Here is a 12,500-nt window from a genome sequence, read left to right on the forward strand (position 1 = left end):
GTGTGTGTGTGTGTGTGTGTGTGTGTGTGTGTGTGTGTGTGTGTGTGCTTGATTACTTGCGTGCATGTGTGCGTGCTTAATGATTAGGATCTTAAAAGAATGATGCACCCACATGACCACATGAGATACTCATTACACAAAGATTACCTTTTGCACCCTTATGTTTATTGACAGTTCATGAATGGTAATGATATACGTTTAAACAACCAAACAATAGTGCAGCAATAACTTATTTAGAAAGATTTTTAGATAAAAAATACCAATATTATTTGATAATAATACCTGCATTCATTAAAATTAACAATTTTTCATTAGAAAAAAAAAAGTCCTTTAGAATTCTCAAAACAAATGACACGTAGACAAGTGTTATTAGAGATCAATACGTCGCACTAATTCTTCAATACCTTTATCTCCTGAATTAGTCAGATGAGGTGTACCTGGAGGCTGGAGTGCAGAACATCACCTCCGGGCCTCTGTGTTTGGAGAGAGTCGAGCTAGAACCTTCACCCTTCTTCTCAGGTGATTCCTGGCACCTACATACATCGTTTTAGCAGTCTTGTGGGGTATTTACGAGTTCATGGCATGGGGTAGATATTTTTTTTTGGTTTTCTTTTTACCTAGGGTTGATACTGATGCTACTTTGATTTTCTTGTATTGGGAATGTTCTCGCTTTAATATATATATATATATTTTTTTATGTTAGCTTGAAAGATTATTTGGTGTTGTATTTAAGCTGGTAAAAGGGTTATTTGGGGAGAAATGTTAAGATGTTTGTATAGTGATGAACACACTGAAACGGAATGCAAGGATAGAATAAAAAAAAAAAATATTATGTTGAATTACCTGTGCAGTTTTCTCCTTACTGTGTAATTTTGTAACTATTCCAAAGATCTTCTTTATTGTTCCAGTTACTCCAATGAACACCTTGGCCCAAGAATCCAATTCACTGGTTTTTGGCCGCATGAATGTTGTCAATCCTCATGACACAAGACAGTACCTTTATTGCCTAAAGCCAAAGCCAGAAGCGCGTATGAATCTCTCTCTGTTGCGGCAAGCTACAGCCATAGGCAAGCTTGACATCGTATGGCGAACTAACATGGGTGACCGCGGAAGACTGCAGACAAGCCAGCTTCAGAGAATGGTTAGTGTGGCTTTAAGAGTAATGAATGTAATGTTTAAGTTAAGGTCCTGTTATAGCAACAATAATTTGTCGCATATCTGATTATTATGTCTTATGTTTATTCCATTTTGAGTTGTTTAGGATTAAATTTTAGTCTTTGTAGGTGTCGGGAAGTGAATTTCTTTTACTGAAAGTGTAGTTCATTGTAGTGCATTATAAATGTCTGGATTTGATCTACAGATTTTCATATAGGAAAAAGGGATTACTTACATCTCAAACGCATTGAAGCCATGAGTGCATGTATACATGTCCACAGTAATTTCAATTTATTAATTTAATTTGTACATAGATCGCTCTAGAAATGCTTCGTCACCAGGGAGTCAGTTACTATGTGTACCTTATCTCATTTGTGTACCCCATCCTTTTAACCCAATGCAGACGGGTATGGCATGTACGTATATGCCATGCCCACTGTGAGTTTACTTTATTAATGTTTATACACATAGATGGCTACACTTGTACTAAGTCACCAACGAAGCCATTTACGAGTACTGCCAGTCTTGCCTGTTTACCATTTTCCTTGATTTACGATATCTTATTTTGCTGTGACTAATGTTTATAACATTATAGTAATTATAATGTCTATAATAAAAATAACACCATTGATATGCATAGTATTAGTAAGAAAAGTGGTTTTCCTGCCAATTCAAGGAAAGATGAAATCAGGTAAGGCCACAAGGTCTACTAATTGACTCTTTGTGGTTAAGCACTAGTATAGCCATCTGTGTGCAGAGACATTTCAACACACAAACACACACACACCACACACACACCAAACACACACACCGCACTACCAACACACCACACACTACACACACACCACACAACGCACACACGCACAAACGACACACCGCACCACGCACACACGCACACACGCACCACACGCACACACGCACACACGCACACACGCACACACGCACACACGCACACACACACACACACACACACACACACACACACACACACACACACACACACACACACAGCTAAAAATTATGATAACAGTATAAGAAATAAAACTTTTCTCCCTGAATATTCAAGGAATGGGGTAAACAGGTGAGGCCAGGTATGGCTAGTAGCTGACTTCTTGATAACTAAATGCTATCTTTGTGTTAATAAAATTGACAGAACTACAGTAGACAGTTTGTGTTGCTGGCACCGATAGGTTAAGCAAGATCTCTCTATGCTCCTTACTCTCGGTTTCTTTTTCTATGTTGTTTTAGATTTCAGATTTTTTTTTTCCAAGACAGTAGATCAAGTGAAGATCATCTGCAGTTCCTTTAGAAGACAGCTTAGTTCCGTTTCTAATTGTATGATTTACACACAGGCACCACAGTATGGGGATGTGAGAGTTACAGTAGAAAAGATACCAAATGTTGTGCAGCTGGAAGATCAATTTTCTGTGGGCCTGTCTATCACAAATATATGGTAAGGTTGATATAAAAAAATGACCCAATGAAAAATTGACCTAAACTTGCTTAAAGAAAGATCACAGTAATCCAATGTCATAGTATTAGAAACAAAGCTGTATTATCCTGATGCATAAGAGTTCAGATGGGTTTGTTTCAGTTGGGGGGAGATTAAATTTGTATTGTTCATTGACAGCGAAAGGAACCTAGAACTGCACTTGGACTTCCTAAGTGGTGGCGGTGGCTCTGAATGGAATGGAGTTAGTAGCCGAAGCCTGCCACAGCTTCAACCTGGAGAGTCAACTTCACTCTCACTTTCTCTCGTTCCTCTGCATACAGGATTACAGGTTAGTAGTGTTGATAGGAACAAAGATTTCTTGGAGTCTTGGTCTTTCAAGAAATGATAATGTAAATGTATGTCGGATGCTTAATTTGGTTTCATTTCCAGACAATTGCTGGGGTTCGTTTAACAGACACCTTTCTTAAACGGACATATGACTACGAGAACCTTGCTCAGGTATTCGTGACAAATGAGAAGACAAAAGAAAAGGAAGATTTCTTCTCGGCTTGGATAAACCAACCTGTTTAAGTCTATTCTTTGAACTTGAAGTTGAAAAGACTAGAGATTTAAAACAAATGTATATATATATATGTATATGGCTTGCTGTTATGAGAAAGTTTGAGTGGAAAAATCTGATTATTATTACATAGAATGAGGTTTAAAAATTGCAATGTCTCTTGTGTATTTTCCATTTCTGTGTTGACATTCCAGATATGAGTGTTTGTTCATCTTCATATTGTCATAAAGTCTGTGCTTTAGAAAGCGAGTTCTTGTTACAAAATTTGCCTTTGCATAAGATATTACTCATTGTACTGTAACTGCTCTTCTCCTGTATGTAATACTGAGGTTATTCGGAGTATTATATGTGTTGAGTATTTATTATTATGAGATTTATTTGTGCATTTTTGTTGTTTTATATGAATTAGCATTGAATACATAAATATGAAGACATTTTGTTCAGACTGTCTTGTATAAAATAATATGTTGCGTATCTTGTTTTATTTCCTCATGAATCGAGTCATTTGTCAAAAAGGTTAGTCATTTAGCACCTTTTTAAGATGTAAGCTTTGAGTAAAGTTTGTGATAGCCAATTAATTTATAATGCTCTTTCTCCTTGCTTGCTTTGTATTGGAATGTTTTTAGATATATTTACATTGAATGGATGGATTATATCTCGTTTATACTTTAATTACCCATTCTTCATGTCTGGAGGTGTGACCATTAGTCCCTTTTAAATCTTTATTTGAAATATCTTTTTGGCAAGTTACCGGTGAGTGTTCCTTAGTGTTTAGACCTTTTTCACAAGTATATAAGCATGGAAAATTTCATGTACAGATGTAACTATATAACAAATTTATTACCATTATTTTTCTCTAATTATTTGCTTCTTTATTTGTTAAGTAGTCACATTAATAGCATTAGTATTTTTTAAAAATCATTTGTAACTTTCATGTGAAAATGTGGACTTTTGTTTAATCGCATTTTCACCATACTAAGTTTACAGTATTTTTTTGATTTGGGCTCTTATGAGTGAAAATATGACTAGGTTGGGACTGAAAGATATATTTTTTTAAATAGTAATGTTTAAGATATGAAACAACTGATATAGTCTGTTGTGCTGTTATTGCTGTTTGTAAGTATATGGGAAAATACCTTAGTTAAATTTTTAACCAATTTTACTTCTTTTTTTTTTTTTTCATTTTAAAGCCTGGAAATTATTAAGACAAAAACAAGGGGAGTACAGGTTGTTGGGTTAAAGCACCAGTAATTTATTCATTGTTAACAAAGGCCGGTACAAAATGGACAATGTGCGACTTGCAACATGCACTAGTTACAACAATACTAGGATACTCTTAGCTCAAGCCTGAGGTTGAGGGCCTGAATTCTCAAGTCTCGCATGATGTTATGGAAGTACTTTTTACCTAACTCATTGTGCAAAAAAAAAAAAAAAAATCTAGGATGTCAAATGCTAATCTCTCCTTAGGTAAAAATATTTCCTACGAATAAGGATTCTATCCGTTGGAGATTCATTCTATAGTAGAATTAATCTGATTTACCCTAAGTGCCCAATGTACAAGTGATTAGAATGTTGTGCATTTGTTTTCTTTCTGTCATATGCACTGCTGGTGTGATTAGTACTGCAAGACAGACTACTATGGCAGGTGCCTCTGAAATTGAAAATTATATGGAGAGATTCTTTTTATTTATTTTATTTATTTATTTTTAAGTGAAGGTTTATATTGCCCAATATTGTCTGACATTTAAAAAAGTCAGTGAATTGTCTTTTAAAATAGACAGACAGTGGATAATCATTATGATGATGATCTTATTTACTGCAGGTTCTATTGTAGGAATGGATTCTGCTCCCAAAATTGAAAGCTTCACTCAAGCCACAGGTATTGGCTATGGTAAATTGTTAAATGGCAATATTTCTGTCAAACAGTCCCTCAAAACCATAACAACATTTGTCCCAGCAAATTCTTTCTCATGTCTCTGTAGTCACTCCTACAAATTTTCATTTTCATTTTATACCACTACACTGAATATTCTCTCCATTAGTTCTTTATTTGCAGTCCAACTGATAATCTTCAGTTCAACCTTCATCTTACATAAACTCTCTTTTTAACATTTGCCCTTGGTGGTATTGCAATTATAAGTAATGTTTCTTCTCCTGCATTCATTAGCTTCAAAATTTTGTACTGAATTATAATAACAACCCTCATGTTTATCACAGTCACTAATTAATGGATCTCTATACACCTTCCCTTTGTGAATAATGAATATAATAAAATATATGAATAGTAATATGAATACAAGCTTTTAAAAAGTACATTATAATTTCTCTGTTCTGTTTTTTTCTTCTAGTGTACTGATAGCCCCTCCAAAATGGGACAAATATCATGAATAAAATCTAGAATTTATGATCAGTGCATAATCAGACAGCATTGCCATGTCAAGTTACAGCAGCTAAAATCACCACCATTAGTACATATCTGAAGATTTACAGTAAAGTACACTTTATACACCTTATCTGCAACCATGTGAGGCTTCAACACTCAGGCCAATGCATTTATGAAGCCCATTAGGAACAACAGGTAACAGAAAAAAGTACATTGTTCTCTTCTGATGCCCATATTTTTAAGTTCAATGCGAGAAGAGTCATATAGTTCCAAGTTTCAAACAAACTTGATGAAGTACAGAAAATACAACCTCACACTTGCTTAAGAATATGAGTATCGCAACACATGGTGACGTGGACTAGAAATTAATTTGATTTTTGTAATTATATATCTGGCAAACTCATGAACAGTAAGATTTTGATCATAATATAATATACACTCATTCTGACATATAGTACACCAATATACTAATTGTAATTATAACTGATGTTCCTGGTGACACTTTACACTCACACAAGTATCTACAAACATAGATTTATTGTTTTCTTCTCCGATATTGCTTTTGTAATCTCTGCTGAGATTCAATAATTTATATAAATATTTATACAAGATTGTCAAATCATAACTCAGCATAATGCTTGCACTGGATTTTGAAGGATAGCAACAGTGATTGAACACATAACACATAGCTTGTCCAGTCACAACTTAAAAGAGACTTTGAATATCACTGCCACATGATGTGGAAGACTTATCATTACATAACATTTAAAGTCCTTCACAGCATTGTAATATATATATATTAATATATTGTCATGACCCTGTTTTTACCCTTATGAATTGGAGAGTTCGAAGGCATGTAGAGAGACCATTATGCCTTTATATTAAAAAAAAAAAAAAAAGATAAAAGAAGTAATGTTCAAAAAAGGTGGATGAGCTTTTTTTTTTTTTGCCTTTTAACATTCTTACAAACATTATATTTCTTTATAAGGGCAATAAACTTAATACATTTTTTTAGCAATGTAAAAATACCCATTACAGGTATATCCCATTATCAACACACTTAATCTTCATACATTTGTGTCTGAGTATATATGTGTGTGTGTGCATTTGTCTTGTGTTTGTATTTGTGTGTGTATGTATGTGTGTGTGTGGTGTGGGTGTGTCTATGTGTTGTGTGTGTGTGTGTGGTATTTTGTGTGTGTATTTTGTGTGTTGTGTTGGTTGTATGTTGTGTGTGCTCTGTGTGTGTGTATTTTGTGTTGTGTGTGGGTGTTGTGTGTGTGTGTATTTTGTGTGTGTTTTGTTGTGGGTGTCGGTGGTATTTTGGTGTTGTGTGTGATTGTGTTGTGTATTTTGTGGGTGGGGTGTGTGGTATTTTGTGTGATGTGTGTATTTTGGGTGTGTGTGTGTGTTGTATTTGGTGTGTGCGTGTTGGTGTGGTTTTTGTGTGTGTGTGTGTGATTTTGTGTGTGTGTGCTCGTGTGTGAGTTGTGTGTTGCGTGTGTATTTTGTGGTGGTGGGTGTGTGTATTTTGTGTGTGGTGTGGATTTGTGTTGTGGTTGTGTGTTTATTTTGTGTTTGTGTGCTGTGTATTTTTGGTGGTGTGTGTGTATTTGTGTGTGTGGTGTGGGTATTTTGTGTGTGTCGTGTGTGTGTATTATTTTGTGGCCTCCTATACCTTGTGTGGTAATTTTGTGTGTCGTTTTGTGTGTCCGTATTTGTGTGGTGTCTGTATTTTGCCGTGTGTTGTGTGTGTGTATTTTGAGTGTGTATGTGTGTGTATTTTGAGTGTGTATGTGTGTGTGTATGGCCGCGTGGCCGAGTGGTTAGAGCATTGGACTCATGACACAATCTGATTCACCGGCCGGCGCGTTGTTTCCTTTGGCAAGGAACTTCACCTCGATTGCCTGCCTAGACGGTGTGTGGGGCAAGCAGCCCAAAGTCTATTGGGTCCAGAATCTGGGTAAATAGGAGGATGCGGAAATCCATGATCGCCAACGTCCTTGTAGGACAGGGCACTTGGGGGGGGGGGGGAGAAATGTGTGTGTATTTTGTGTGTGTATGTGTGTATGTGTGTGTGTGTGTGTGTTTTGTTTGTGTGTTGTGTTGTGTCCTGTGTTGTGTTGTGTGTGTGTGGTGTGTGTGTGCGTGTGTTTTGGTGTGTGTGTGGGTGTGTGTTTTGTGTGGTGGGTCGTTGTGTGTGCTTTGGTGTGGGATGTTGTGTAGTGTGTGTGTTGTGTGTGTGTGTGTGTGCATGTGTGTGTGTACGTGCGCGCACATGCGCGTGCTCACAAGTATGTACATTTATCCACACACATATGTACATAGACTCGTATATGTAAACATACAGATGCACAAATATAAAATGTATTCTGGACACTTTAGAATCGTCTAAAGTACTTTATCTTTAAATTATAGATTACCCATGTCTTTTAAGTACAGTTAAGAACATGTTAGTGCATCCATTATCTGTCCTCACAAAAAAGGTTTCTCAAATATAATTCTAGCACCATATACTGCCAAACACAAATAGTTACCCGACTTTTCCCTTTCAAGCTTTTAAGTAGTAAACTTTTATATATAAATAACATTGTCTGTTGCTATGCATACACTGCAGAATCTTTGCCGAACATTTAACAAACATATTTCGTAGAGAGAGAGAGAGAAGAGAGAGAGAGAGAGAGAGAGAGAGGCTGAGAAGATGAGAGAGAGAGAGAGAGATGGGGAGGGTGAGACCGAGAGAAGATGAGAGAGGAAGCGGACGGAGGAGGAAATTCACTGGAAAATAAGACCTAAAATTTAAAAAACTTTTAGGTAGAGAATATGCACTGTGAATGCTTATACAGACATGTTTTTTATTTCTTTACATAAACACAAAGTAAACAGAAGGAGAAAGTAGTTACACACTTGAAGAAAAAATATTGAACTATGTCAAAGAACTTTCATGCAACGACTTTGTTTTGAGCAAGATTTTTTTTTTCTAGAGTTTGATAAACACTATGAAATAAAAAATAAAAAGTAGGTAGTAGATAGAAAATAAAAGAGCAAAGGAAATGAGGCATTCAGGTTTCAAGTTAATTGATTTTAAAGGAAATAATATAAAGTAGTCTAACGAGTGTAGTTTTTTTCAGGTGCGAAAAGGAAAAGAAAAACTGTGTGCGCACAGTGTGTGTGTGTGTGTGTGTGTGTGTGTGTGTGTGTGTGTGTGTGTGTGTGTGTGTGTGTGTGTGTGTGTGTGTGTGTGTTGTGTAGTGTTTCTCGTGTGTTGGTGTAGTGTTGAGGACCGAGACGAGAGAGAGAGAGAAGGAGGAGGATTCGGAGAGGAGAGGCGAGAGAGGAGAGGCTGGAACGGGTGGGACGAGAGGGCGAGACTGTCGGGTCAGTGGCCTCCCAGACGAATCGAGGATGACCGAGAGACCTGAGGAGAGACGCGGAGAGAGAGAGAGAGAGAGTATGCGTTTGTAGAATATGCGATATATTAGTCTTCAAGAAATTTTCAAACAGACAATCTGCTTAGTAGAATAATTTTGATTACATATATTTCCATTTAATACAAAGATACGGCCAAAATTGTCAAATTAGTATTATGCGAGGTCTACATTATAAAAAAAAAAAAAACATTTGTTGTGCCTACAATGGCAGAATATGAATAAAACCAGAAGAAATACTGAAATATCACAATAACAATCTCAATCTGCCTGATCGCACACAAAAAAAAAGTAAAATCAAGTACATACTTATAACCAAAAAAGTGTATGATGACTATATTCACAAACACGACATTTTACATACCCAGGGGAATCTGCATTTACATACTTTATCTGGCATAGCATGAAGGCATACATCTTATTCATCTCCTCGATTCTGTCGACTGACTTGACAGTACAACAAAGGATAACCAGCCCTGTATCATTTCACTGAAAAAATCTGGATATCCTTTCTTTAACAATACAAAATCGGCTAAAAATGATTATTTCAGTGCATACTTCAAAGCCCTAATGTTCAACAGCTGTTACTAACAAACTGTTCTGAGGCTAAAAAAAACAAAAACATTTTAGTTTTTTTCACATCAAATGTCACTAAATAATTCTCCACCAAGACGTTTCTAATTAGTATCACCGGTGAACTAAGTAACAGACACAAATACACTCATATGTATTTGCCAAGAGCTGAATAAAAGTCTTGGAGACAGGACAGGAGGTGAGGGAAGCCGGTCCGGTCTTCGGGCGCGGGGGCCCAGCAACAAGCCATCATTCCGAACCTGAAGAGAAGAAGAAATAGATTTAAAAAAAGGTGTCAGAAGGAAGAAGAAAAAGGTATGTGTGAGGCTAGTCTTTCTAATCGTTACAAATGGGAGAAAGGTTTGAGTTAGAAGTATTATCGGGCTTTGGTTTTATGTTTAAGATCTACTGGTAAGAAAAAAAAAATCTGATTGCCAGGTATCTGGTTTAGTTTGAACTCTTCCCTCTTTCTAAGCAGCAAAGTAATGGTTTCATAAATCAAAGATTTTGTCATTTCTTAATCCAAAGAAATATATACAATATACACAACTTTAGCTAGCTACGGGTTAAATAAGAAATCTCAGTGACTCACAACTCATCAGGACAATTTTGAGGTTGGGCCAAGCGGTAGCCATCCCTCAGGTACGCTGCCATTTCAAAGGGATCAACTTCAATATATGGTTGTTGAGCCAAAGTCGTCAACTCCACAGTAATACACCAAAAAAATTCCCCCCAACGCCATGCCATAGCGGTAAACAAAATAACAGTGAGAACTAAAACACAAATAAATTAGTTTACAAAAAAAATGCATTAGTTCTTATAATAAAAATTACATTAGTTCAGTTACAACACACAGATGACTATTCGTTTCAAAAAGATTCCAAACTAGAAGTCAAAGACTGATCCATTTACCACATCATTGGCAGGAGTAAACTGTTTATGGATAAGGGCCTCGAGGCTAAGCCACTTAACAGGGCGGTTTTCGTTGTCACCCAGGCAGTGGTAATCCTGCGGGAACAAGTCGCGAGCAAGGGCGGTGTCTGACACTCGAACCTGCAGCTCAGAGTCTATGCTGTTGGGGGAAAGAAAGCGTGAGAAGAAACAGCATGAAAAGAGAAATGGAAAATCGAACCTTACCATAAAAAAGGGGAGAAAAAAAGGGATGAAAAAAGAAAATAAAAAAAAAAAAAAAAAAAAAAAAAACTACAATTGTGTTCATGTCGGACGGTATCAGATTGAAAAGAAGCCTTTTGATGGACACTCGATTTCGGTTCGAATTGGACAAGAGAGGGACAGACAATACGAACTACTGCATGAAAAAAAGAAACACAAATTGATACATACAGGCAGTTTCTCGTGGCGACATCCTTGTGGAGGAGACGCTGCTGGTGGAGGTGGATGAGGCCAAGACACACCTGGATGGCAATGTGAACCAGGTCCCTTGTGAGCAGCTTCACGCCCTCGCTTGTCCCGCGGCTGCAGCCCAGCAGGTACCTGGAAGGGGGTCTTCTGGTTCGGCCATGACTCGTAACTTCAATTGTACGCAAAGACAGACTGTAGGCAGACAGGCACCAGAGAATACAGTGAGAGACAGAGAGAGAGAGAGAGGACAGAGAGACAGAGAGACAAGAGGGGGAGAAGGAAGAAGAGGGAGAAGAGAGGAAGAGAGAAGAGAGGGCGAGCGGGGAAAGAGGGAAAGGAAAAAGAAAAGGGAAAAGAGAGAAAGAGAACGAGAGGAAAAGAGAGAGAGAAAGAGAAGAGAAAAAAAAAGATAAGAGAGGGAAAAGGGAGAAGGGGAGAGAAGGGAAAAGGGGAAACAAAGGGAAAGGGGGGAAAAGGGAAGGGGGAAAAGTGGGAAAAGGGAGTGCGAAAGGGGGAGGAAAAGGGGAAAAGGGGGGGGGGGGAAAAGGAAAGGGGGGGGGAAAAAGGGGACAAAAGGAGAAGAGGGAGAAGAGAGAAGAAGAGGAGAGAGGGAAGAGAGAAGAGGGTAGAAAGCAAAGAGAAGAGGAGAGATAGCGCGACGCAAAGAGAGAGATAGAAGAGTAGAGATAGATAGTGGAGAGAGAGAGACAGACGGATAGAAGAGAGAGACAAGAAAGAAAAAAGAGGGAGTGAGAAGAAAGGGAGGAGGATAGAGAGATAAAAAAGAGAGACTGGAGAAGTAACAGAGCGAGAGAAAAAAGGAGAGGAAGGGACAGAGAGGAAAACGCAAAGAAACGAAGAAACGGAATACAGGAAGAAGAACAAACTTGGTCAATTGATAAGGGAGCTGAGAGGATGGGGAAAGAAAAAAAAGAATCACCAAGCAGGAGAAAATGCGCTGACGGGGACAAGGGAGAAAGGCCGGACGGAGGAAAAAGAGAACCGGCCCCAAAACCAAGCGGACGGGGCCGAAGCGGAGGATAGAATAAGGAGATGAGGAAATAAGATGTCGGAGGGGGGACTGCGCAACACACTACACTGCGCACGCACGCACGCACGCACGCACGTGTGTGGTAGGCGAAACACAAAACACAAGCACACACACAGACAGAGAACATACACAACGGTGGGTGCGGGCCGGGGGCGCACCAGGAAAAGAACATAAATACAGCACCGCTGCCCCTGTCCCCCACATTTTCCCGCGCCCTCGCGCTCCTTCCCACCCCCGCGATCCAGCCGCCTAACCATTCTGCGCCGTCCCACCACCTAGAAGCAAACCACCTCCATCCAAAACGCCTAGCTACCGTTACTCCCCCACCCTACCTCCTCTCCCTCCCCATCCACCTTACTACTTCCTTCCAACACCTCCCTCCCTCCCAAAGATCCCACCCCTACAACCCTCACTCCCAACTCCCCAGCCTCCCAAAACCTCCTCTCCCAATCTCCCCAGCGCCTCCAACCTTCCCTCCCAATGCTCCCCACCCTCCCTCCAATCTCCCACCCCTCCCAACCTCCCCTCCCTCCCTC

The 12,500-nt window shown here is 38.6% G+C and overlaps 2 protein-coding genes across 4 annotated transcripts in view; one reads left to right on the forward strand and one right to left on the reverse strand.

Moving 5' to 3' along the window:
- The window catches only part of LOC119572902 (trafficking protein particle complex subunit 13-like), a 16,939-nt gene extending 13,300 nt beyond the window's left edge, over window positions 1–3,639 (forward strand). Inside the window, exons 7-11 of one of the 3 annotated variants that reach the window (XM_037919851.1) lie at window positions 423–519; window positions 909–1,141; window positions 2,508–2,608; window positions 2,786–2,936; window positions 3,038–3,639. In XM_037919851.1, the coding sequence (XP_037775779.1) occupies window positions 423–519; window positions 909–1,141; window positions 2,508–2,608; window positions 2,786–2,936; window positions 3,038–3,178 (723 nt within the window). In that variant the 3' untranslated portion in view covers window positions 3,179–3,639. The remainder of the gene's footprint in view (window positions 1–422; window positions 520–908; window positions 1,142–2,507; window positions 2,609–2,785; window positions 2,937–3,037) is intronic. The other 2 variants (XM_037919852.1, XM_037919853.1) reach the window with 2 other exon arrangements.
- Window positions 3,640–10,406: 6,767 nt separating this feature from the next.
- Window positions 10,407–12,500, reverse strand: part of LOC119572904 (tyrosine-protein kinase RYK-like) — a 97,212-nt gene continuing 95,118 nt past the window's right edge. Inside the window, exons 10-11 of the mRNA XM_037919854.1 lie at window positions 10,896–11,045; window positions 10,407–10,623 (exon numbers count right to left, since the gene is read on the reverse strand). Of these exons, the coding sequence (XP_037775782.1) occupies window positions 10,437–10,623; window positions 10,896–11,045 (337 nt within the window). The 3' untranslated portion in view covers window positions 10,407–10,436. The remainder of the gene's footprint in view (window positions 10,624–10,895; window positions 11,046–12,500) is intronic.

This window comes from Penaeus monodon, chromosome 5 (assembly GCF_015228065.2).
Source record: "Penaeus monodon isolate SGIC_2016 chromosome 5, NSTDA_Pmon_1, whole genome shotgun sequence".
NCBI classification, from domain to species: domain Eukaryota; kingdom Metazoa; phylum Arthropoda; class Malacostraca; order Decapoda; family Penaeidae; genus Penaeus; species Penaeus monodon.